Here is a 25,036-nt window from a genome sequence, read left to right as displayed (position 1 = left end):
TAGCGAACTAGGGGTAGCTTTCTTCGGAAGCACTGCATTATCAAGTTCCTATAGACTTCAGGCTACTGAAGGCTGGGATGTCAGGGGCGGGCTCTGAGGGCCCCAGAGCAGCACCGTGACCTGATCTCTAAGATGGCGCCTGGCAGCTTGCCAGACATAGCTGCACTCATATGCAAGTTTTAGGAAGTAACTCTGGTTGGCTGTTGTACATGAGGCAATCCTGGTATCTGCCTGGAGACTGTTCCTTGATAGGCTGACTTTCCTGGTAGTCTACTCTCTGATAGGCTGATGTTCTCAATATAAGTCTGAGACTTGTGGAATAAAGCCCTTTTTGGTTCCTGTGAACAAGAAGAGCATACGCGTTGTGATTGTCCCCGTGGGCAGTGGGCGATCATAAGTGGTGCCAAAACTCGGGAACTCGAGTTACAAAGAAGGAACTGATCAGGTAAATACAGGGAAAGTAAAGTACAGTCTGGCCAGGTTAAAGTTCGCGGGATAAGCGACGGAGTTAAAGTTTGCAGGATAAGCGACGGAGTTAAAGTTCGTGGGATAAGCAACGGAGATTGAATGTTTGTAAGTGCTTTTGCTTTTGTTTTGCTAGTTATAGTGCTTTGCATTCTGTTAGTTTAATAGAGAAATATGGGCACTGAAATGTCACGAATGTGCATGGAAGGTCCCTTAAAGGATTTGCTCCGGGCCAATGGAATTCCTCTTGAAACTAAAACAGCCCGAAACTTTTTACGCACAGTGGAAGATATTGCGCCTTGGTTCTTTGACGAGAGATTACTGAATATCCCTCAATGGGAGCTTCTAGGGAAGGATTTGAGAGCAACAGAGAGAGTAAAACCATTACCCCTGGGAACCATGGCCATATGGATGTTAGTTAGAGGGTGTTTAGATGCTCCTAATACCAAATGCAGAGAGGCCATAAAACAAGGGGAAGAGGTTTTGGAGGAAATAAAAGAGGAAAGGTCTAAAGCATCAGAAAGGGTGTCAATAAGATCAGAGACAGACAAGGAAAATGAAACTGGGTGTGAGGATAGTTCAGATGAAGAGGAGGATTTACTATGTAGAACAAAAAATCTTGCTATTACAGGATCTACTAAAGAAAAGATGGGGCAAACACACACCACACATGGTGACCCTGCGCTCTCAGCTCTTAGACTCATGCTGAAGAGTAGTGGCCTTGAGTGGTCTGATACACAGGCGGAAAAAGCCTGGGACACCTTTACTCAGGTGGCCTCTTGGCTTCCCGCCGCTAATCTTTTTGAGTGGTCCACATGGGATTGTGTAGAACAACTTGTTAGGAAGAGGGAAATCAGTTTAGGGGAGAGTCCCCCATTAGGAGTCTGCCTTACGTTATCTGCCCTTAAGGCCTGCTTCTCTCCAGAACCTCCCAAAGGGGACTCAAAGTTTCTCCCCAAAGAGCCGCCGCCTAAAGAACTGCCAGCTCCTCCTGTTGCATCTCCTTCTAGAAACTTGCCACATAGTAAACAACATTGGGAGACCTTTAATGAGGAGCCCAATCCATCTCCATCTGCTCCTCCCAAGGTTGAGGAACCACTAGGGCAGCCAACCTCTACACATAGGGAAGGCCCACTACCGCCCCGAGGAGAATCATTGCTGCCATCTTGTATTCTGGGGCCACATCAGACTCCAATGAAAGCCCTCACCCTCCTCCTTCCAGATGGTGGGAAATCTTCCCGGTGGCCATTTTATGATACTGGGCAAGAACTCAGACTCTAACCTCCCCCCTCCCTGTATGGCTTTCCCGGTAAATGGTAAAATGTTAGTTTGGGAAGGAATGACTACCGATCACAAATTGGCCTGTGCAGGGATGAAAGATTGCTCCATGGGAAGGTGGATTGTGGCTACCAAAGATATTGGCACACAGCTTCCACAAGTGAGCGGGCAGATGGAAAGGGATTCCTTATCTTCAAGTCTCTTCTTTCTTGCGCTTCTCTGCTCTTCCTGCAAACTCGAATGCCTCCTTCTTCTCCCCCTCTTAATTCATTCTCCTCCTCCAACTTCACCCCACCCAGCCCACCTAGTCCTCTTGCCATGAGGTCCCACATATGCCGGTGTGGAGGGAGTAACCAGCCCAACCATCAGTGGCATGTCCTAGTAAGGAGTATGATATAGTAGCTCCAGTCCCCACAAATATTGGGAGATAATTGTTTCACAATTTTCTGCATCCAAACCTGAATTGATTACTAACCAGGATTAAGGGTTAAAATGCCCTAGGCATCAAGTTTCTGCTGGAACATTTTATCCCCTTTCAGATCCAAATCTCAGTCAAGGCTTACATTGAAATGTAAATAGAGAAAGCCTGAAGGCTCAGTAGGAGACTGGTCTCAAACCCAAGGGAAAAAAAAAAAGAGCAAAAAGTCTTACCTGAACTCCAGAAAAAGTAAATTTTATGGTGCTTTACTAAAGTAATTAACGGCCGTATAATTTTTCCAGGACTCTTGTTTTTTTTGAATTCTACATATTTTTTTGAGCTCATGACTTTTTTGATCAGTTCTATTTTTTTTTTATTCAACTAGAGTTTTTGAACATCTGTTACATTGCAATGGAGATTCACCTATAAAGTTTCAAGGCCTTTGATTTTGTGTCATGTGTATGTTGTGCTGTCTGATGTCATGTTTTGTCTGTATCAAAACTGAGCGCTCCTAAAATTAAAATTTAAAAATGGATCCAAATACTTTTAATTCACGTGATTTAAAAAGGTTCAATTTAAATTGGGTAAACTAATAGAAGTAAAATGTCTTGAAAATAACTTGCAAGTCTCTAGGTGATCAAACTAATAAAATGTTGATGTTAATAAAATGTCTAACATCAATTTTTCTAGGACTTTCCTTCAACAAGGAAAAGATGGCAAATACTGTTCAGGACACTTGTCTAATATCTTGTTTTTTTTTTTTTTTTTTTTAAGAAAATAAGTGAATTAGGTTGACATGCATAGGATTACTCAAACGTGTTTGTAGAAAAAATTGTTTTGTGTCATCACCAAACCAAAAACAAGGTTACTAAGAGTTATGTCCTAATAGGTATAATTCTAACATGCACATCTCACCCTCAAAAATACTCTTTATAAACAAAAAGACTCTTTATAAACATAAATTATACTCTTTATAAACATAAATTGCCTCTTTATTTTAAATTTTTAAACTCTGGATAATGAGGGTCGCTCTGCCGCTGAGAGACATGGCAATCATAAAAAACATGATAGAGTGATGGTAAAATGGCAGAATGTTCTTACAGGACAATGGAACGGCCCGGACCTGGGGCTTTACTGGAGCCGCGGCTCGGTTTGTGTGTTTCCACAGGATAAAACATCACCTATCTGGGTTCCTGAGCGACTAACTCGACCAGTGCCAACGCTACCAACAAGTAACTCAGACCAACAAAATGAAGATGCTGAACATACTCCTGATGATGTACCTTTCCACCTACCCCAGTTTGTGTGTTTCCCCCTTTTTATGTTTCTGCTAACTAACGAAACAACTGCTTCTCTCAATTGTACTTCAGATTTGTGCTATCTCTCAATGTTGGAATGCTTCTAGGTTCCTGCTGGCAGTCTTAATGTGTGTTCCTACCTTCCTACCAGTCCCAGTCTCTGTTACAGATGCGGAATTGCCAGTGTTACTATCAAGAAACAGGAGAGATTTTGGCATCACAGTGGCCAATGTCTCCACGGTAGCAGTCTCTGCAGTGGCAGCCACAACTGCAGTGGCAGCCGCAACTGCAGCAGCAGCATTGACACAACCATACAGACAGCAACAACAATCCCTTGGCCGAAAATACAGCTGCAGCCTTACAGACTAAAAGACCCTAAACCAACATCTAACAGCAAGCATACTCCTTGTAAATCAAAGAGTGGACTTACTACAAGAACAAGTGGATATCTTGCAAGAACTTTTGGGACTGGGATGTGTTTATCCTTTAAGAGCAGTGTGTGTCACCCCTATTGCTTATAATAACCTTAGCTCTGTGGTTATGTTATCTAAAAATCTCTCTGTCTACCTTACTGGTAATTGGTCATCTACGTTTGATAATTTAACCAGTCAGCTATGAGCTGAAATACTCAGAGTCAATGCCACCAGGGTTCAAGTTGCATCGGTATCCAAGATGTTCTCTTTGTTATCTAAAGCCCTGAGATTGACAAAACGGTGGGCTGGAACAGTAGCTGTTCTGATTATTATCTGCTTAGGGATAGCCTATGTTATACGCAGCCAAATCAGAGCTCGCCAAGATGCCCAATGTCATCAACGGGCTATAGTACAGGCTTTGACAGCCATTGAGACAGGCACATCCCCCCAAGTATGGCTAAGCATGCTGGACCAGAAGTCAAAGATGGGTAAGATCCGTGGAAATGCATACCAACCTAAGACAGAGTTCTGATGCCTAGAGGTCAGAATTCCAATGACGAGTAAGGATGTAATTTGCCATGGACAACCTAAGACAGGCATGGTCCCAAGTCATCTTTTCTTTATTTAAAGAATAAGGGGGAGATGTCAGGGGCGGGCTCTGAGGGCCCCAGAGCCGCACCGTGACCTGATCTCTAAGATGGCACCTGGCAGCTTGCCAGACATAGCTGCACTCATATGCAAGTTTTAGGAAGTAACTCTGGTTGGCTGTTGTACATGAGGCAATCCTGGTATCTGCCTGGAGACTGTTCCTTGATAGGCTGACTTTCCTGGTAGTCTACTCTCTGATAGGCTGATGTTCTCAATATAAGTCTGAGACTTGTGGAATAAAGCCCTTTTGGTTCCTGTGATCAAGAAGAGCATACGTGTTGTGATTGTCCCCACGGGTGGTGGGCGATCATACTGAGAGGTGATATACTGGAAATCTACAGGGACACTATAAACCAAAGAGGAAATCTGCAATATCTCAGAGTCCCACTGATATCTGACCAATATGAGAAAACAAGGGAAGAAAATGCCCCAAACAAACCTAGATACTATATCAATAAAACCCAATGACAGCATGGCAGAAGAAATGACAGAAAGGGAGTTCAGAATGTACATAATTAAAACAATCAGGGAAGCAAATGAGGAGATGAAAGAACAAATGCAGGCATTAAATGATAGCACCAATCGACAGTTGAAAGAGCAAATACGGGAAGCAAGAGATCATTTCAATAAAGAGTTAGAGATACTGAAAAAAGAAAAAAACCCAAATAGAAATACTTGAAATGAAGGAAACAATAAACCAAGTTAAAAACTCCATAGAAAGCATAACCAATAGGATAGAACACCTGGAAGACAGAACCTCAGACATTGAAGACAAAATATTTAACCTTGAAAACAAAGTTGAACAAACAGAGAAGATGGTAAGAAATCATGAACAGAATGCACAAGAATTATGGGATATCATGAAAAGGCCAAATTTAAGAATTATTGGGATTGAGGAAGGCTTAGAGAAACAAACCAAAGGAATGAACAATCTATTCAATGAAATAATATCAGAAAATTTCCCAAATCTGAAGAATGAAATGGAAAACCAAGTACAAGAGGCTTATAGAACTCCAAACATACAAAATTACAACAGACCCACACCAAGGCACATTATTATGAAAATACCTAACATACAAAATAAAGACAGAATTTTAAAGGCTGCGAGAGAAAAGAATCAAATTACATTCAGAGGGAAACCAATAAGAATATCAGCAGATTTTTCAGTCCAGACACTAAAAGCTAGAAGGGCCTGGAACAACATTTACCAAGCCCTGAAAGAAAACGTATGCCAACCAAGAATCTTATACCCAGCAAAACTTACCTTCAAATTTGACGATGAAATAAGACCCTTCCATGATAAACAAAAGCTAAAGGAATTTACAAAAAGAAAGCCAGCATTACAGAACATTCTCAGCAAAATATTCCATGAGGAAGAGATAGAAAAACACGATGCAAATCAGCAACGGGAGGAACTAGCCTAAAGGAATAGCCAAATAAAGGAGAAACCAAATCATGTCAAAAAACAAAAATGAGTCAAATGACTGGGAATTTCTCAATTCCAGAAATCATATCACAATAATAACCCTGAATATTAGTGATCTGAACTCATTAATCAAAAGACATAGACTGGCATATTGGATTAAAAAGAAAGATCCAACAATATACTGCCTGCAAGAGACTCATTTCATAGAAAGAAATACCCATAGACTAAAGGTGAAAGGATAGGAAAAAACATACCATGCACATGGACACAGCAAAAAAGCTGGAGTATCCATCCTTGTATCAGATAATGTGGACTTCAAACCAATACTAGTCAGAAGGGATAAAGAAGGACATTACATGCTGCTTAAGGGAAGCATAAATCAGCAAGACATAACAATCATAAATATCTATGCCCCAAACATAGACTCATCCATGTACATCAAACAAATCCTTCTCAATTCCAGAAATCAAATAGACCACAACACATTAATACTAGGCGATTTTAACACACCTCTCTCACCACTGGATAGATCGTCCAAACAAAAATTGAATAAAGAAATCATAGATTTCAATAACACAATCAACAATTTGGACTTAACCGACATATATAGAATATACCATCCAACAAAGAACGAATACACTTTCTTCTCAGCAGCACATGGATCCTTCTCTAAAAGAGACCATATTTTATGCCACAAAGCTACTGTCAGTAAATACAAGAAGATAGAGATACTACCTTGTATTCTATCAGATCATAATGGATTGAAATTAGAAATAAATGACAGAATAAAAAACAGAAACTTCTCCAATACCTGGAGATTAAATAATATGCTATTATATGATGAATGGATAACAGAAGACATCAGGAGGGAAATAAAAAAATTCTTAGAAGTAAACGAGAACAAAGACACATCATATCAAAATCTCTGGGACACTATGAAAGCAATACTTAGAGGAAGATTTATTTCATGGGGCACATTCAAAAAAAGAAGTAGAAATCAACAAATAAACGACTTAACACTACAACTCAAAGCCCTAGAAAAAGAAGAGCAGACCAACACCAAAAGTAGTAGAAGACAGGAAATAGTTAAAATCAGAGATGAAATCAATGAAATTGAAACAAAAGAAACAATCGGAAAAATTAACAAAATAAAAAGTTGGTTCTTTGAAAAAATAAACAAAATTGATAAACCCTTAGCCACCCTAACAAAGGGAAAGGGGGAGAAAACTCAAATTACTAAAATTTGGAATGAACAAGGAAATATCACAACAGACATGAATGGAATACAAAATATAATTAGAAGCTATTTTGAAAATCTATATTCCAACAAAACAGAAAACCTTGAAGACAACAACAGGTTTCTAGAGACATATGAATTACCTAAACTGAACCAGGAGGACATACACTATCGCGTTTCCCTGCCCGCAGAGAGACACGACACGTATCCTGGTTCAAAGCTTTATTGTTAAAAAGAGTCCATCCTACTTCTTCTATTCTTCTTTGTTTTCTTCCTTCCTTCTAAGGGCTACAGCGAAGCATATATACACAACATCAGCCAATCAGAGCACTGTCCATGAGGGAAAAGCGTGGACAATATAGTAAGTTACCTGGGGCACAAGGTGATCATGCACAGAGCATGCATAGGTGTAAACCAATCAGAAACTTCCGTATATGATGCCATTTGTTTTTCACAATATGAGCCTTACTGGAACCTTACTGGCAACTTGCCAGCTGCCATCTTTAATGAACAGCCTAAAAGGGTCTGGGGTCCCGGACACCCCGACAGTTCCCCCTTTTTTCTTAAAGAAACGGCAAGGGACCGTGCCTGTCTTAGGTTGTCCATGGCAAATTACATCTTTACCTGTCATTGGAATTCTGACCTCTAGGCGTCAGAACCCTGTCTTAGGTTGGTATGGATTTCCACGGATCTTACCCGTCTTTGACTACCGGTCCAGCATACTTAGCCAAATTGTAGGGGAACTGCCAGACTCTATGGCTGTCATGGCTTGCTTTACCATTTCCGGATGTTGATGGCATTTATCAGATTGGCGCAACCTTTTATAAAGAATGAAAAAGATCATTGCATAATAGAAATTTCTTTCTTCTAATATTTGCCAGTATCACTTTCTGAAAAAAAAATTGCTATTATATTTAATGTAAAAATTTCTTATACTAAACAGGATAACCTTTGGACTCCTTTTTTTCATTTGTGGATTAAGTGAGATAATACTTAATTTTGGCATTTGAATCTTAATTATGTGTAACTTACCTACTTCAGAATGCTCTTAGAATGTTTTCCTGATAATTTGTCCCTGACTGACTCTTCCTTGAAAACAAAATGGCAGTGACATTTTATCCTGTTTTCTTTTTGATTTATGCCTATCCTATTTTAATTAAATATGTATAAAGTTAAAAAAAAGAATGAAAAAGAAAATCATACATATTATACCAAGAGCTAGTGTACCCGCCCATTTTTTGCCCCAAGAAAGAAGTTTATCTGTGAAATTATTCATGGAAGTAGTAATAGCAGGAATATGCACTTTAGTCTTATTAATAGCAATAATCTGATTATGTAAAGTTTGAGTTAAGTTATCAAATTAATGAGTCCATTGATTAGTTAACATATATGACAATTGTTTAGAAAGATTTGCGGCGTAAGAAAGGTTATCATAGGAAAGTTCTGTAACACAAAGTCCTATAGTAGAATAAGAACATCTCATCACTATTACTTGTTCAACAGTATCAAGTTGTTCTTGGAGAAGATCCACCCGTTGATTAAGGATCATAAGTCCAGTTTTGAGTTGTCCATTCAGCTGATTTTGAGTGTGTAGAGCTTGCGCAGTCACAGAAGAGAGATTATTAAGAGTCTGTGCTGTAGGAACTGAAGTAGCAAGAGCAATGGCAGCCGTAGTGGCTGCTGCAGCAGAAGCAGCCTTAGCAACGATAATGGTAGCTGTTGTTCCAAAGTCTCTTTTTTGGCGAACTGTCACTGCGGTATGAGGGGAACCGATGTCAACCAGAACTGGAATATACTGGGGAATCCATAGTAGGGCTGCTGTATTATACTTGGTGGCATTCTAGCATTGAGAAATAAAACATGAACTAAGAGAGCAATTTATACTGGTAGCATTATCAGCGGAGGTAAGATTAATAACAAGGAATAAAAATGGAGGAATAACACAAACCGGTGTGGGAGCAAAACTAATATTTTTCTGATCATCATTATCCCAATTAACTTTAACATGATCTTCCCATAATTCACTAGTGTAATTATAGCTATAATTTGTATATTGTATTTGTCCTCCAATTAAAAAAGTCAAAGGTGCTAAATTGACACAGGCAATGCTGCCACATAAAGCCCAAATAGAAAAAGGATTTTGAGGGCCAGCTAAAATGTTAAAATTTTGGGTAGTGAAATTATTGCCAAACCAGGTGGAATTTTCATTAGTTCCTGGTCCTCTATAGGAGAAGGAAGACACACAGCGCACTAGATACCAATCAATACAGGAAAACCATATATGAGGCCAATGTGGCCGTCGGCTTTCACAATGAAAAGACCAAGACTGCTGAGAGCATATGCCTTCAGTAATTCTAGGTGTAATGCCTTGTAAAACAAGTGTATCTCCCCAACCATCAGAGTAAGAGGTGGGTATGTCTTCAATTCTTCTATTATCTTTACTTAGCATAAAACCCACCGTATGATTCTTTAAGAAGACACAAGGAAAAGGTCCAAAACATAAAGTTCCCTCTAAATTTATAATAAAAGTCCAATTAACTGATTCTTCTGAAGATTTAAATGGCACTGAGAGAAATCCTGTAGTTTCATTAGTAGAAAATATTACAGAATATATTTTAGAGGTGTTAGTTAAAGGTAGAGGATATGGCCAAGCTTTAAGAACGCCCCACATGAATTGTCCTGTGACTAATGGGATTAATAACAGAAATGTACTTACCTTACCTACCTTATATGGAGTCATCCTGAGGTTTTGTAGTTGCTGTTCTATCCTGAATTGGTGGGGAAGGTACTGGTCGACTCAATCGCTCTGGCACCCACACAAGAACTTGTTGACCCTGCGGAAAAACACAAACCGAACTCCAGACCCATCATAGGACAGGGTCTGGACCCTTCCATGTTCCTGTTAAAATGTCTTTCCACATTACATATTGTTTTGGAGAAATATCAGGGGAACAATGGTGGTCAGCAGCTGAACGCCCATCATTGTCTAAGGTTAAAAAATTTAAAATAAAGAGGACTAAGTTTAGTTTATCTTTCGGGGATCTGAAGGATGCCCCTATTCCCCCTTTTTGTTTTTGTAAATAATTTTTGAGTGTCAAATGAGTTCTTTCAATGATTCCTTGTCCTTGTGGATTGTAAGGAATACCTGTCACCAATTGAATATTAAAGGTTTTGGCAAATTGGTGAAAGCTTTTAGAAGTGTACGCTGGACCATTATCAGGTTTTATGATTTTTGGAGTGCCCCAGGAGGAGAATGTTTTTAAACAATGTTGTATAACATTTCGAACCTTTTCTCCGGTAAGTGGGGAGGCCATAATAACTCCAGAGTAGGTATCTACAGAAACATGGACATATTTAAGATTACCAAATTCTGGAATATGGGTGACATCCATTTGCCAAATATGATTAGGTAACACCATGAGGATTTACTCCAAAAGATTGAACTGGAATTAATGGTGCACAATGTTGACAATTTTTAACTATTTGTCAGGAAAGTGTCTTGGGTATTTGAAATTTTCTACTTAACGTCATAGAGTTAACATGAAAATTATCATGAAATGTTTTTGCTTGTTCTTCTACAGAAAAAATGAATTTTGTATGTGTAGCCAAATCTGCTATATTATTTCCTTTTGTTAATGGTCCAGGAAGGTTAGAATGTGCCCTTATATGTCCTATGAAGAAAGGGTGCTGACGTTTTAGGATGTAGGTTTGTAGGCCAATGAAATAAGGAACGGCAGCAGAAGTGGTAGGAATGTAAGGTACAGTTTCTATTATAGATACAGAATTAACAATGTAATTGCTATCTGTTAGTAAGTTAAATGGGACATCAGAATATAACTCAAAAGCTAAAATTACTGCTGCTAGTTCAACTAGTTGAGCAGAAGAGCAGGAGGCAATGGTTGTATGTATTTTATCACCTGCTATAACAGCTCCTGTTCCTTCTTTGGAGCCATCCATAAAAATAGTAAGGCAACCTTCCAAAGGGGCGGTTCTAGTAACTTTAGGGAATATAATAGGAGCATTCGTACAAAATTGAATCCATGGATGTTGAGGATAGTGATTATCAAATTCAGCAGTGGTAGAACAGTAAATTATTGCCCAATCTGTATCATTATTAACAAGCCATTGTATCTGGGTTGCAGTATAAGGTGTGATGATGGTAGCAGGGTGTAACCCAAATACAGACACACAGTTATTAATTCCCTTGAAAATAAGTTGAGCCACTGCTGTAGGATAAGGCTGTAAAATTTTTGATGGCAAACTGGCTAAATGAATACTTTGTAAGGGTCCCCCTTGCCATATTATACCTGATGGATTATGACTTTCAGGGAGTATAATAAGTTATAAAGGATAATTAGGGTCACAACGGCTAACCTGACATTCTTCTAGGCATTGTTGAACTAAAGAAATGGCTTGCCTAGCTTCAGCGGTTAGAGTTCTTGTAGAATTAAGGCTTGGATCACCTTTAAGTTTGTCAAATAAAGGCTTTAGCTCTCCAGTAGAAAGTTTCAAATAAGGTCTAATCCAATTTATATCCCCTAATAATTTTTGAAAATCATTTAGAGTTAGTAAGTGATCTAATCTAATAAGAGGTCAGACTATAGTAGCGGAGAACATAGTTCCTAAATAAGTCTTTAATTCTCCTGTTTGTATGTTTTCTGGAGCTATGATAAGATTCCAAGATTGTAACTTTTTAGTCATATATGTTAAAGCCTCTTTTACAATTGACTGATTAGGATGACATAATAAGATATCATCCATGTAATGATAGATTAATAAGTCCTTGTATTTATTACGAGTGGAGTTAAGTGCTTTATCCACATAAATTTGACATAATGTAGGGCTATTGGTCATCCCTTGAGGCAAAACTGTCCACTCAAATCTTTTTTCTGGTTTGGAATGATTAAGAGCAGGCAAGGTAAATGCAAACCTCCAGCGGTCATCTTTATGTAGTGGAATAGAGAAAAAACAGTCTTTTAAGTCTATTATAATAGTAAACCAACTTTTAGGTAAGGCAGAAACCAATGGCAAACCACATTGGATGGGTCCCATGGGATACATTTGATTATTAACAGCTCTGAGATCATGCAATAATCTCCATTTTCCTGACTTCTTTTTGATAACAAATATAGGAGTGTTCCAAGGGGAAGTAGAAGGTTGTAAGTGTCCTGCTTCAAATTGTTCTTGTACCAATTTATGAGCACCCTCTGATTTTTCTTTAGTTAGGGGCCACTGAGGTATCCATCAAGGCTTATCATCTTTCCATTTTATAGGAATATTATCTTTTTCAGTGACCCCTAGGAAAAACCCAAACCTCTAGTGTCATTTTTTGGAGCTGGAAGAGGAATGGGCTGTTTAAACCCTTGTTGATTTTTACCTAATCCTTGATTTTCATTAAATCCCATAACGTGCATCATATTTTTTACAGGAGTGTCCTGATAAATCCTATCTGTGGTTAGTTTGACATCCATTTGTTCCAAGACATCCCTCCCCCATAGTGAAATGGGTAGTGCACAAACATATGGTTGAAAAGTTCCTGAATGCCCTTCTTGATCCTTCCATTGCAGGGAAGCAGCACTTTGATCTGGACTAGTAGCTACTCCCAACCCTTGAAGTGTCTGGTTAGCTGTAACTAATGGCCAATCTTTTGGCCAATCAGAAAATCTTATGATGCTTTTATCTGCCCCGGTATCTAAGAGACCTGAAAACTTCCTTTTTCCTATAAAGAGATCAAAAAGAGGTCTATTACCAAGCTCCATAGTAAAACATGTTAAAGGATCTCTGGAGGAACCAAAACCATGATCTCCTCTCTGTTTCTTTTGTGAAGGCCAAAATTTGTGTTCTCTAGGCAGGATTAACATTTGAGCTATTCAATCCCTGGGCGAGATAACATTAATTCCCTTTGGAGAAGAAACTAAAATTTTTACTTTCCCTGTGAAATCTGGATCAATAACTCCTGGATGTACGATAAGACCTTTTAAGGTAGAGGAGCTCCTTCCCAACAATAATCCCACTGCATTGGCTGGTATAGGTCCCTCCCAATCAGAGTCTACTCTTTGCACTCCCATTTCAGGAGTTAAGACCTTTCTGGTGGTGGTGCAGATGTCCAATCCTGCACTTCCTGTGGTTGCTCTTCGTTCCTTGTGCCCTGTTCTGTTGGAGGACACCATGTTCTTGGTACTTGTTGTATGATCCTGTACATTTGTTGCAGGCCCCGGGGTGGGCCCATTTTCCCATTTTTTGAGAGGCTAGGATTAGGACCCAAATAGTTTCCATCCTTGTCTTTTACTGATTGACAAACACTGGACCAATGATTACCCTTTCTACATCGGGGACACAGTCCTGGATTTTTATTTGTTTGACCTCCCGATTTAGGACAATTTGCCCTTTTAAGGCCCATTTGACCACATGAGAAACAAGCCCCTGGAGGTGTTCTATTTGTAGATGTTTTACCAGATCCCTGTAATAAGGCTGAGGCCAAAGCTTGACCTTGAATTACTGCATCATTAATATCCTTGCAAACCTTAAGATAAGCAGACAAATCTTTATTTTTCCATGGCCTAATTGCCTCTTTACACCATTTGTTGGCTTGTTCATATGCCAATTGTTTAATTAAAGGCATTGCTTGCTCAGCATCTCCAAAGATATGAGAAGCTGTTTGAATAAGCCAATCAACAAAATCAGCAAAAGGTTCATTGGGTCCTTGTATTACTTTAGATAGTTGACCTTGCAAATCGCCTGCTCCCTGTAAGGTCTTCCATACTCTAGTGGCAGCAGTGGCAATCTGTGGATAGACTCCTGGTGGGTATTGGATTTGTGCCTGTATATTATCATAATTTCCTTGTCCCGTTAGCATATCTACATTCCAACCAGGATTGCCTGCAGCTGCATTACGCCTGGCAGTATCTAAACAGTTTTATTGCCAAGCTGTTTTCCACATCAAATATTGACCACCAGAAAGAGTAGCTCTTGCCAAACTTTCCCAATCACGGGGTACTAAATTAAGCCCTGCAACTCTTTCCAATAGGGATATAGTAAAGGCAGTTTGTGGTCCATAAGTACTAACTGCTTCTTTTAATTGTTTTATAATTTTAAAATCTAAACTTTGATGGAATCTTTGTTGAGTTTGTTGATCCTCAAAGACAGGAAAGCATGAGGGGTCTGTACTATTTAATTCTTTCCATCCTTGGGATACTTGACTCTGAGGACCCAGATTAACAGACTTGTGGTAATTAAGGTTATAGGCAGGAGGTGGCGCTGTAGGTTTAGCCACTTTCTTCAAATTCAATTGTCCCACCCTGCGTTCCATTTCCTCATTGGAAAGTTCCCTTCCTGAGTCATTCTCTGAGTCATTCTCCGACTCATGCGATGAGCGAGAAATCGACCTTAACTCTTTCACTTCCTCTAAAACCTTTTCCCCCTCCTCTAAAGATTGTTTAAATTTATCCTTAGAAGACATGAGACAACCTCTAACCAGCATCCATATGGCCATGGTGCCGGTAGGTAACTTTGTTTGTTCATGAGCCTGTTGTAGGTCCTTTCCCAAATGGTCCCACTGAGGGATATTTAATAATCCCTCATCTAAAACCAAGGGGCTTTATCTTCTACAGTTTTTAGAAACTTCCTAGCTGAGGAAGCTTTAGAGGTGTTCCATTAGCCTTTAATAAACTCTTTAATGGGCCTTCCATGTGAACTCTAGACATCTCAGAACCCACGGTTTAATTTACTGTGGTCGCTTTTCGCGCACTACTTTCAGTTTACTGGACCACTTTTCGCTTGGTCCGGATAGTCGCAAAACCGCGAATGTCAAGGCTGCCTTTTCCCCTTTTAATTTTCCCCTTTTTTACAATACTTACATGAACATTTTAATAATACTTACATATATACAAGAAGAAAGTTCCCAGGTTTCGGCACCAAATATCGCGTTTCCCTGCCCGCAGAGAGACACGACACGTATCCTGGTTCAAGGCTTTATTGTTAAAAGGAGTCCATCCTACTTCTTCTATTCTTCTTTGTTTTCTTCCTTCCTTCTAAGGGCTACAGCGAAGCATATATACACGACATCAGCCAAAGAGCACTGTCCACGAGGGAAAAGCGTGGACAATATAGTAAGTTACCTGGGGCACAAGGTGATCATTCACAGAGCATGCATAGGTGCAAACCAATCATAGAAATTTCCGTATATGATGCCATTTGTTTTTCACAATACGAGTCTGACTGGAACCTTACTGGCAACTTGCCAGCCACCATCTTTAATGAACAGCCTAAAAGGGTCTGGGGTCCTGGACACCCCAACAATACACAACTTAAATAAATCAATTTCAAGCAATGAAATAGAAGAGGTCATCAAAAGCCTACCAACAAAGAAAAGTTCGGGACCAGATGGGTTCTCAGCCGAGTTCTACAAAACCTTTAAAGAAGAACTCATTCCAATACTCAAAGTATTCCATGAAATAGAAGAGGAGGGAACCCTCCCAAACTCATTCTATGAAGCCAATATCATCCTGATACCTAATCCAGACAGAGACACATCGAGGAAAGAAAATTTCAGACCAATATCCTTAATGAACATCAACACAAAAATTCTAAACAAAATTTTAGCAAATCGTATACAAAAATATATTAAAAAGATAGTGCACCATGATCGAGTGGGTTTTATCCCAGGGATGCAAGGTTGGTTCAACATCAGGAAATCAATAAATGTTATTCACCATATCAACAGACTTAAAGTTAAGAATCACATGATTATTTCGATAGATGCAGAAAAAGCATTTGATAAAATACAGCACCCCTTCATGCTCAAAACACTAGAAAGAATAGGGATAGTGGGAACATTCCTTAACATTGTAAAGGCCATCTATGCTAAACCCATGGCCAATATCATTCTAAATGGTTAAAAACTGAAAGCATTTCCCTAAAAACTGGAACAAGGCAGGGATGCCCTTTTTCACCACTTCTATTCAACATTGTCCTTGAAATCTAGCCAGAGCAATAAGACAAACCAAAGAAATTAAAGTGATCACAAATTGGAAAAGAAGAACTCAAACTATCACTGTTCACTGATGACATGATTATATATTTAGAGGAACCTGGAAATTCCACCAGGAAACTTTTAGAACTCATAAGTGAATTCAGTAAAGTAGCAGGTTACAAGATCAATGCTCAAAAATCCAATGCATTTTTGTACATAAGTGATGAATCTTCAGAAAGAGAAATTAGGAAAACTACCCCATTCACAATAGCCTCAAAAAAAATAAAATACTTGGGAATCAATCTCACAAAAGAGGTGAAAGACCTCTACAATGAGAACTACAGAACACTAAAGAAAGAATTTAAAGAAAACCTTAGAAGATGGAAAGATCTCCCATGTTCTTTGATAGGCAGAATTAATATTGTCAAAATGGCCATACTACCAAAAGTGCTATACAGATTCAATGCAATTCCAATTAAAATCCCAATGATGTACCTTACAGAAATAGAGCAAGCAATTATGAAATTCATCTGAAAGAATATGAAACCCAGAATAGCTAAAGCAATCCTCAGCCGAAAGAGCGAAGCAGGGGGTATTGCAATACCAAATCTTCAACTCTACTGCAAAGCAATAGTAACAAAAACAGCATGGTATTGGTACCAAAATAGAAAGGTAGATCAATGGTACAGAAGAGAGGACATGGACATAAACCCAAATAAATACAATTTTCTCATACTAGACAAAGGGGTCAAAAATATGCAAAAGATAGCCTCTTCAACAAATGGTGCTGGGAAAACTGGAAAACCATATGCAACAGAATGAAATTAAACCCCTATCTCTCACCCTGCACAAAACTCAACTCAAAATGGATCAAGGACCTTGGAATCAGATCAGAGACCCTGCATCTTATAGAAGAAAAAGTAGGTCCAAATCTTCAACATGTCAGCTTAGGATCAGACTTCCTTAACAGGACTCACATAGCACAAGAAATAAAAGCAAGAATCAACAACTGGGATAGATTCAAACTAAGAAGGTTTCTTTCAGCAAAGGAAACTATCAGCAATGTGAAGAGAGAACCTACAGAGTGGGAGAAAATCTTTGCCACTACAGATAGAGTGCTAATTTCCAGAATATTTAAAGAACTCAAAAAACTCTACACCAAGAATGTAAATAATCCAACTTACAAATGGGCTAAGGAAATGAACAGAAGAAGAACATTTCACAGAAGAAGATCTACAAAAAATGAACAGATATATGAAAAAATGTTCAACATCTCTAGTAATAAGAGAAATGCAAATCAAAACTACACTAAGATTCCATCTCACCCCAATTAGAATGGCTATTATCAAGAACACAAGCAACAATAGGTGTTGGTGAGGATGTGGGGAAAAAGGTACACTCATACATTGCTGGTGGGGTTGCAAATTACTGCAACCACTCTGGAAAGCAGTATGGAGATTCCTCAGAAAGCTTGGAATGGAACCACCATTTGACCCCACTATCCCACTCCTTGGCCTATACCCAAAGGACTTAAAATCAGCATACTACAGAGATACAGCCACATCAATGTTCATTGCTGCTCAATTCACAATAGCCAGATTGTAGAACCAACCTAGATGTCCTTCAATTGATGAATGGATAAAGAAACTGTGGCATATATATATACAATGGAATATTACTCAGCCATAAAGAATGATAACGTGGCATTTGCAGGCAAATGGATGAAATTGGAGAATATCATGCTAAGTGAGATAAGCCAATCTCAAAAAACCAAAGGACAAATGATCTCACTGATATTCGGATGATGACATATAATGGCTGGTGGGAGGCGTTAGCGTTAGGGTTGGGGTTAGGTTTAGGGTTAGGGTTATGGAGGGTGGCAAGAATGGAGAAGGAAGGACTGTATAGAGGGAAAAGAGGGGTGGGTGGGGTGGGGGGGAAGGAGGAAAAATGGTAGAATGAATCAAACAACATTGCCCTGTGTAAATTTATGATTACACGAATGGTATGCCTTTACTCCATGTACAGAGAATCAAAATGTATCCCATTTGTTTACAATAAAAAAAAAAAAAGAATGAAAATGGATTCCCTTCTGGAGCCTCTGGATAGAAATTTAGTCTGACCAGCAAATTAATTTTTAGCCCAAGAAGATCCATTTAGGACTTGGAACCTACAGAAATATGAGAGAATATATTCATATTGTTGAAAACCAAAAAAAAAAAAAAAAAAAAAAAAGAATCTCGTCATTACTGTTCCTGTGCTTAAATGTGCTCACTGTGTTCTCTTTAAGCTGCAAGAGGGAGGCATTCTAAATCAACACCCCCACAGAACAGGCATTATATGCCTAACAACCGGTAGATGTCCCCTCACATAAGATTCCTTTAATCTAGAGGGTAAAAAAAAAAAAAAAAAAGGCAAAAATGTGCAATTTTTATTTTTGTAATGGGTTTTTCATAATTAGGAGTTCATAATGTCAGGGAGGAAATCAGTAAATGTCCATAAGTCTGTATCCTCCAAGGGTCTCTAGCATAGGACAAACTGGGACCCTAGAACTTTGCCAAAGAAGACCAGAAATAACTTTGGCAAGGCATGGTGATAGATCGGTTTTCTGGACCATATTGAAGATCAAACTTAGGGAGATATCCCTAATCTTCTCACTCAGATGGGAGCTTCTCTCTCAATAGTACTGCCAGGTTCACCACTAGCCTGCATAGTGGAAAATTACAAACGATCAAGAAAAGTGCCTTTCATATGTTCCCAGGTTTGGCCTCAATAATCTCTGCCATGAGAGGAGAAAGCCTTAAGGAATCACCTACTAAGGGAGAGAAGTCAAAGAGACCCCTCCAACTTAAAACAGATAAAAATGAATTTGGGAGGTTTACTGAGGATCCAAATAAATATATTGAGATGTTTGAGAACTTATGTCAGGCATTTGACTTTACCTGGAAAGATTATGCTATTACTTAACCAATTAGAGCACAAGCAGTTCCCAGAAATTATCCTAACTGGGATCCAAATGATGAGCAGGATGCCTAGAAAACTATTATATAAGACCTCCTCAGGAAAGTCCTTCTATTGTAATGGAGAGATTCAGGAAGGCAATAAGAAAATACACCACCCTAGATCCTGAATCCATAGAGGATCATCTACTTTAAAAAAAAATTATTTGTTCTTTTTAGTTTTACATGACAGTAGAATGTATTTTTACATATTATATATACATGGAGGGGTCACCTACTTTTAAAGGATTAATTTATCATTCAGTCAGCCCTAAATATTTGGAGGAAATTACAAAAATTGGCATATGGCCTTGATCAACCTTTAGATGATCTCCTCCAGCTTGCATCTTCCATTTTTTAAACAATAGAGATCAAGAGGAAAAGAAAGAAAGGGAGCAGAAAGACAAGAACAAGGGCTTATTAAAGGTCATTCAGAACCTCAAACAGCAAAAACTTTAATGCCCTGCAACAGCCCATACAATACACCCATTTTAGGAGTTCAAAAGCCAGATGGGGGAATCAGACCAGAGACCTTGCATCTTATAGAAGAAAAAGTAGGTCCAGAGCTTCAACATGTCGACTTAGGACCAGACTTCCTCAACAGGACTCCCATAGCACAAGAAATAAAAGCAAGAATCAATAACTGGGATAGATTCAAGCTAAAAAGATTTCTCTCAGCAAAGGAAACTATCAGCAATGCGAAGAAAGAGCCTACAGAGTGGGAGAAAATCTTTGCCAATCATACTTCAGATAGAGCACTAATCTCCAGAATCTATAAAGAACTCAAAAAACTCTACACCAAGAATGCAAATAATCCAATCGACAAATGGGCTAAGGAAATGAATAGACACTTCACAGAAGAAGATCTACAAGCAATCAACAAAAATATGGAAAAATGTTCAACATCTCTAGTAATAAGAGAAATGTAAATCAAAACCACCCTAAGATTCCATCTCACCCCAATTAGAATGGCGATTATCAAGAATACAAGCAACAACAGGTGTTGGCGAGGATGTGGGGAGAAAGGTACACTCATACATTGCTGGTGGGGCTGCAAATTAGTGCAGCCACTCTGGAAAGCAGTATGGAGACTCCTTAGAAAACTTGGAATGGAACCACCATTTGACCCAGCTATCCCACTCTTTGGCCTATACCCAAAGGACTTAAAATCAGCATATTACAGAGATACAGCCACATCAATGTTCATAGCTGCTCAGTTCACAATAGCCAGATTGTGGAACCAACCTAGATGTCCTTCAATTGATGAATGGATAAAGAAAATGTGGTATATATATACAATGGAATATTACTCAGCCATAAAGAATGATAAAATTATGGCATTTGCAGGCAAATGGATGAAACTGGAGAATATCATGCTAAGTGAGATAAGTCAATCTCAAAAAACCAAAGACGAATGATATTGCTAATAAGTGGATGATGACACATAATGTGGGGTGGGAGGGGTTAGTGTTAGGGTTAGAGTTAGGGTTAGGCAGGGGGGCAAGAATGGAGGAAGGAAGGACTGTATAGAGGGAAAAGAGGGGTGGGAGGGGTGGGGGGAAGGGAAAAAATAACAGAATGAATCCAACAACATTACCCTATGTAAATTTATGATTACACAAATGGTATGCTTTTATGCCATGTACAAACAGAGAAACAACATGTATCCCATTTGTTTACAATAAAAAAAAAGCCAGATGGGGAAATGACACCTCGTCCAAAACCTTAGAATAATTAATGAAGCCATCAATTCCTTCCACCCTGTAATTCTTAATCCATATACCCTGTTATCTGAAATTCCAGGTGCTGCTTGGTTTACTGTGTTAGATTTAAAGATGCCTTCTTCTGTATACCCTAGACTCTCAATCTCAATGTCTGTTGACATTGTTTTTGACATTGTTTAAAGAACCAGATAGTGGATCTCACCTAACCTGGACAGTGTTGTCTCAAGGTTTTAGAGATGGCCCTCACCTGTTCAGAAAAACCCTAGCTAAGAACTTGGCAAAATTCAGAGATAAAACATCTGTAATTGTTCTCCAATATGTAGCTGATATCCTTCTATGTGCCACCACATAGGAGGAATGTCAAAAGGACATTACAGAATTCCTAAACTTCTTAACTGATAGGGGTTACAAGATCTCAAAAAAGAAAGCTCAATTATGACATCAACAGTTTCAATATTTAGTATTGCAACTGTCCTAAGGAATCCACACATTATGACCGGAAAGAATAACCCTCATGGGGCACTATCTTCTGCCCCAGACCATAAGGCAACTCAGAGGCTTCCAAGGGATAACTGGATACTGTAGGCTTTGGATTCCTGGGTATAGAGAATTAGTTAAGTCTCTTTATAGTTTCCTTAAAGAAACTCTACACCAAGGAAAAATTGCCCCCATATGGGTACCAGAGCATATGAAAGGTTTTTTTTTTTTTTCCCCCTTCACCTCCTTTATAGTTCTCAAACACCAGAGGGAGAAGGGGCTTGGTTTTCCCTGACTCTGCTTTAAAACATCTGTCCCATATGGAAAGAGGGGGACGTGGAGGATGATTTTGGTGAAGTCCCTGGGCTCTTGCTGCATAGAGGAGACTTGGTGCGAGGAGATACCTTCGCACGCTGTGAAGTCCCTGGCTGGTCTTAACCGAGGTGGACGGTGTGCTACCTCGTTCTACCACCAGGAGGCGACTGTTCCCTCTGGGTCTTGTTTTGTTTTGTTGTTTTTTTGTTTTTTTCCATTTAGAGGTGCTGGTGGGCTGGGAGGGGGTCGGCAAGGTGTTGCGAGTACAGAAATAGTGTGGGATTTCCGTGGCTGAAGCAAGATCGAGGAGGTCTGGAGCTGTCAGCAGAGAGTATCATCTGTCTCCACGGAAAGTCCGGTGCGGCCATGAGGAGCTTGGGGTCCTGGGTCCCCTTGAGAGAAGACTGGGGGAGGGGAGGTTACGCAGCCGAGGCAACAGTTAAAGCAGTGGGAGGTGTTCGTTTTCTCATCTGCCAAGGAGCCCCTTCCTCCCAGTTCGGAGCACAGGGTTTTGGAAACGCTGCTGTCCTTCAGGGTATGCACACCACTCTGCTATGGACAGACTCCAGAATCGAACTGTTTGCCGTGGTACTGGGGAGGGCAGCAGATCTGGGTCAACTGCATAGATAGGGACCGTTCAGAACCTCTCCCAGAACGAAATTCCAGAAATTACCGGAGGGACATAGCAAAGCGAAAAGGGAAGAGGGAGTAGTAAAACTAGGTTTGTCTTTCCCAATTCCCCCTCCCTGCCCTTCCTCAGCCCTCTAGCCGGGGCGCCCCCTCCAGGCGGCAGTGCTCAGCACGTCTTCAGCACCTGTTGCAGATGGAGGCACACATCGGTGGCGGTTTCCCAGGGCACCACGCTGGCGCGGAAGGAGCTGGGCTCGGCCTTTTGTGCCTCCTGAATGAGGCGGTGCATGGGGTAGCGACGGCGCGGGAAGGCCACATCACCGCCCGCCAGCAGCCCCATGGGGCAGAAATCGTTCGCACCATCGCCCACGTAGAAGAGGCGCTGGAAGTGCACACCATCGTGGGCCCGCTCACGCAGGTAGTCGCTGAGCACCTTGTGCTTGCACATGTTGGCTGGGCAGCGCGTGCAGCTGTGTGTGTGGAAGGGCCGCAGCACCAGCAGTCCCCGAGCGTCAGGCCCAGAGGGGTTGCTGAGGATGCGACTGAACACGCCGTGGTGGCCGGCGGCACGCAGGGCGCTCTCCACATCGAAAGTGTTGGCATCCGAAATGAGAATAACTTCGAAGCAGGAGCTCTGCTTGGCCACAAACTGTAGCAAATCTCCCATACCCGGAGACAGGGGGATGGCCTCGTAGATAGCGTACAGGTCCCGCGGCCGCTCGCCCTGCTCACCCAGGTACTTGAAGACGCGCTGCATGTACTCGTTGTAGAAGCCCTCGCGGTAGGTGGCTCTCAGGCTCTCGGGCAGCCGCTGGCCTGGCGCAGCGCGCTCCATCGAGTCGTCGCTGTTTTCCTCCACGATGGTCTCGTCGAAGTCGAAAGGTCAGGAGGAAGCATGGTGTGCCCTGCGCAGCCATCCCACTGTCCCTGGTCAGGCATCGGAGGCCAGCAACTGGAAGACACCCGGTCATTGTCAGTGCATCACTCTGAGCTCCACCTCTAGGGACTCTGTTGGCTGCCAGCAGTTGTCCAGAGCTCCTCTGGCAGCTTTGTCCTGAGTGATCAAATCCTTTTGTGGTCACCAAAAGGGTCCCCAAAAGAGGTCAGGATCTCTGAGTTTCTCCCTCAGAGTGGGAGCGGTGGTGGCAGAGATCTGTCCCGGCAGAGTTTGGAGAGTAAAGAGAGGGAAGGGGGTCTAGCTAAGGTATTTGGGCGCAGGATGGAGTAAGGGGTGCTTACGGGAATTTGGGGGGATGCGGTGTCTTATCCACCCCCGGATTTCTGGGCTTCGGCTCACGAGTCCCTCCAGTCCCGAGGGACTGTGGATGATGTGCGTCTAAGCCGTCCCTCCACCTGGCCCCCCTGAAAGGTTTTTAAGATATCAAAAAGGGGTCTTACTTCAAGCCCCTATACTCAGCTTACCTATGGAGCAAGATTTAACCTGTTCATCACTGGGAGAAAACTAAGCCTAAAATTAGTCACCCCAAAAATACTGGACAGGCGACCATGGACAAGCCAGCTGACTATCCAATGGTATATCTCAATAAGGAGCCTAACATAGTAGCTTTATTCTTAAAGGTATGGAAAATAAGGTCTCATAATTTTCTTCCATATCCAAACTTGTCTGATTACCAGCTGGAAAAAAATGGTTAAGGTGCTCTAGGCATGAAGTTTCTGCTCAAACCAGCAATTTCCCTCAGCTCCTTCCAGTTCTCAGTCAAGGCTTACATTGAAATGTAAATGGAAAAAGCCTGTAGGCTCAGTAAGAGACTAATCCCAGACCCAAGGTTGGGGGGAGTGTCTCTTACCTGAACTCATGCTAATCTAAGCCCAAAAGTAAATTGTATGGTGCTTTACTAAAATAATTAATGGCCTTGTCATTTTTTCTAAGACTCTTGTGTTTTTTCTCAAATTCTATTTTTTTTTTGAGCTCATGATTTTAATGTTTTTCTGATCAGTCCTACTTTTATTCAAGTGGAGTTTTTAAATATCTGTAACATTGCAATGGAGATTCACCTACAAAAATCTACAAGGTCTTTGCTTTTGTGTTATGTGTACATAGTGTCGTCTGTCCATATATATGCATCCATATATCATGTACATGAGATCAACATTGGCATATAGATAATGAGTGCTCATGAATTAAAATTAAAAATGAATCCATATATCTTTAATTAATGTGATTTAAAAAGGTTCAATTTAAATTGGGTCAACAAATTAAGGTAAAATGTCTTTAAAATTATGCCTCTCTAGGTGGTCAAACTAATAAAATGTTGATGTCTATAAAATGTCTAACATCTATTATTTTTATGAATTTTCAACAAGAAAGAGATGGCAAATACTGTTAAATACACTTCTCTGATGTCTTGGTTTTTACAGTAAAATAAGTAAATTAGATTTGACATATATAGGATTGTCGTGTCCCTCGCCCGCAAGAAAGCACGACACAGGAATCTTCCTTCAGCAATTTAATAAGGACCTTATTGTTATAAAACCATGGTTTTTCTTCTTCTCTTTCTTGAGCCAAATTCATACACTTTTATATTCCTGCAATAGCCAATCTACTCCTGCCACTTGGCCTATGTTCATAGGTGCTCCCATTTGCAACAGTTGGCTCAACCAAATATGGGCTTGTTTACCTAGAAAGCACTTCAGGAAACCAGCGCCATCTTATCATGGTGGCGAGGTGGCTCGCCACAGCTCCCCCTTCTTTATTTTATGAACACAGGAAGGTAGA

The 25,036-nt window shown here is 40.3% G+C and overlaps 1 protein-coding gene across 1 annotated transcript; it reads right to left on the bottom strand.

Moving 5' to 3' along the window:
• Positions 1-22,087: 22,087 nt before the first annotated feature.
• LOC124987104 (phosphoethanolamine/phosphocholine phosphatase-like) lies at positions 22,088-23,270 on the bottom strand. Its single transcript, XM_047556072.1, is given in 2 exon segments — positions 22,088-23,179; positions 23,181-23,270. Coding segments are annotated over 2 exon segments (804 nt in total). The 3' UTR covers positions 22,088-22,465.
• Positions 23,271-25,036: the final 1,766 nt, after the last annotated feature.

The sequence above is a fragment of the Sciurus carolinensis genome, chromosome 6 (genome assembly GCF_902686445.1).
Source record: "Sciurus carolinensis chromosome 6, mSciCar1.2, whole genome shotgun sequence".
Lineage (NCBI taxonomy): Eukaryota > Metazoa > Chordata > Mammalia > Rodentia > Sciuridae > Sciurus > Sciurus carolinensis.
Note: the sequence above shows the minus strand (reverse complement) of the source record. Positions and strands in the feature narration are given on the sequence as shown.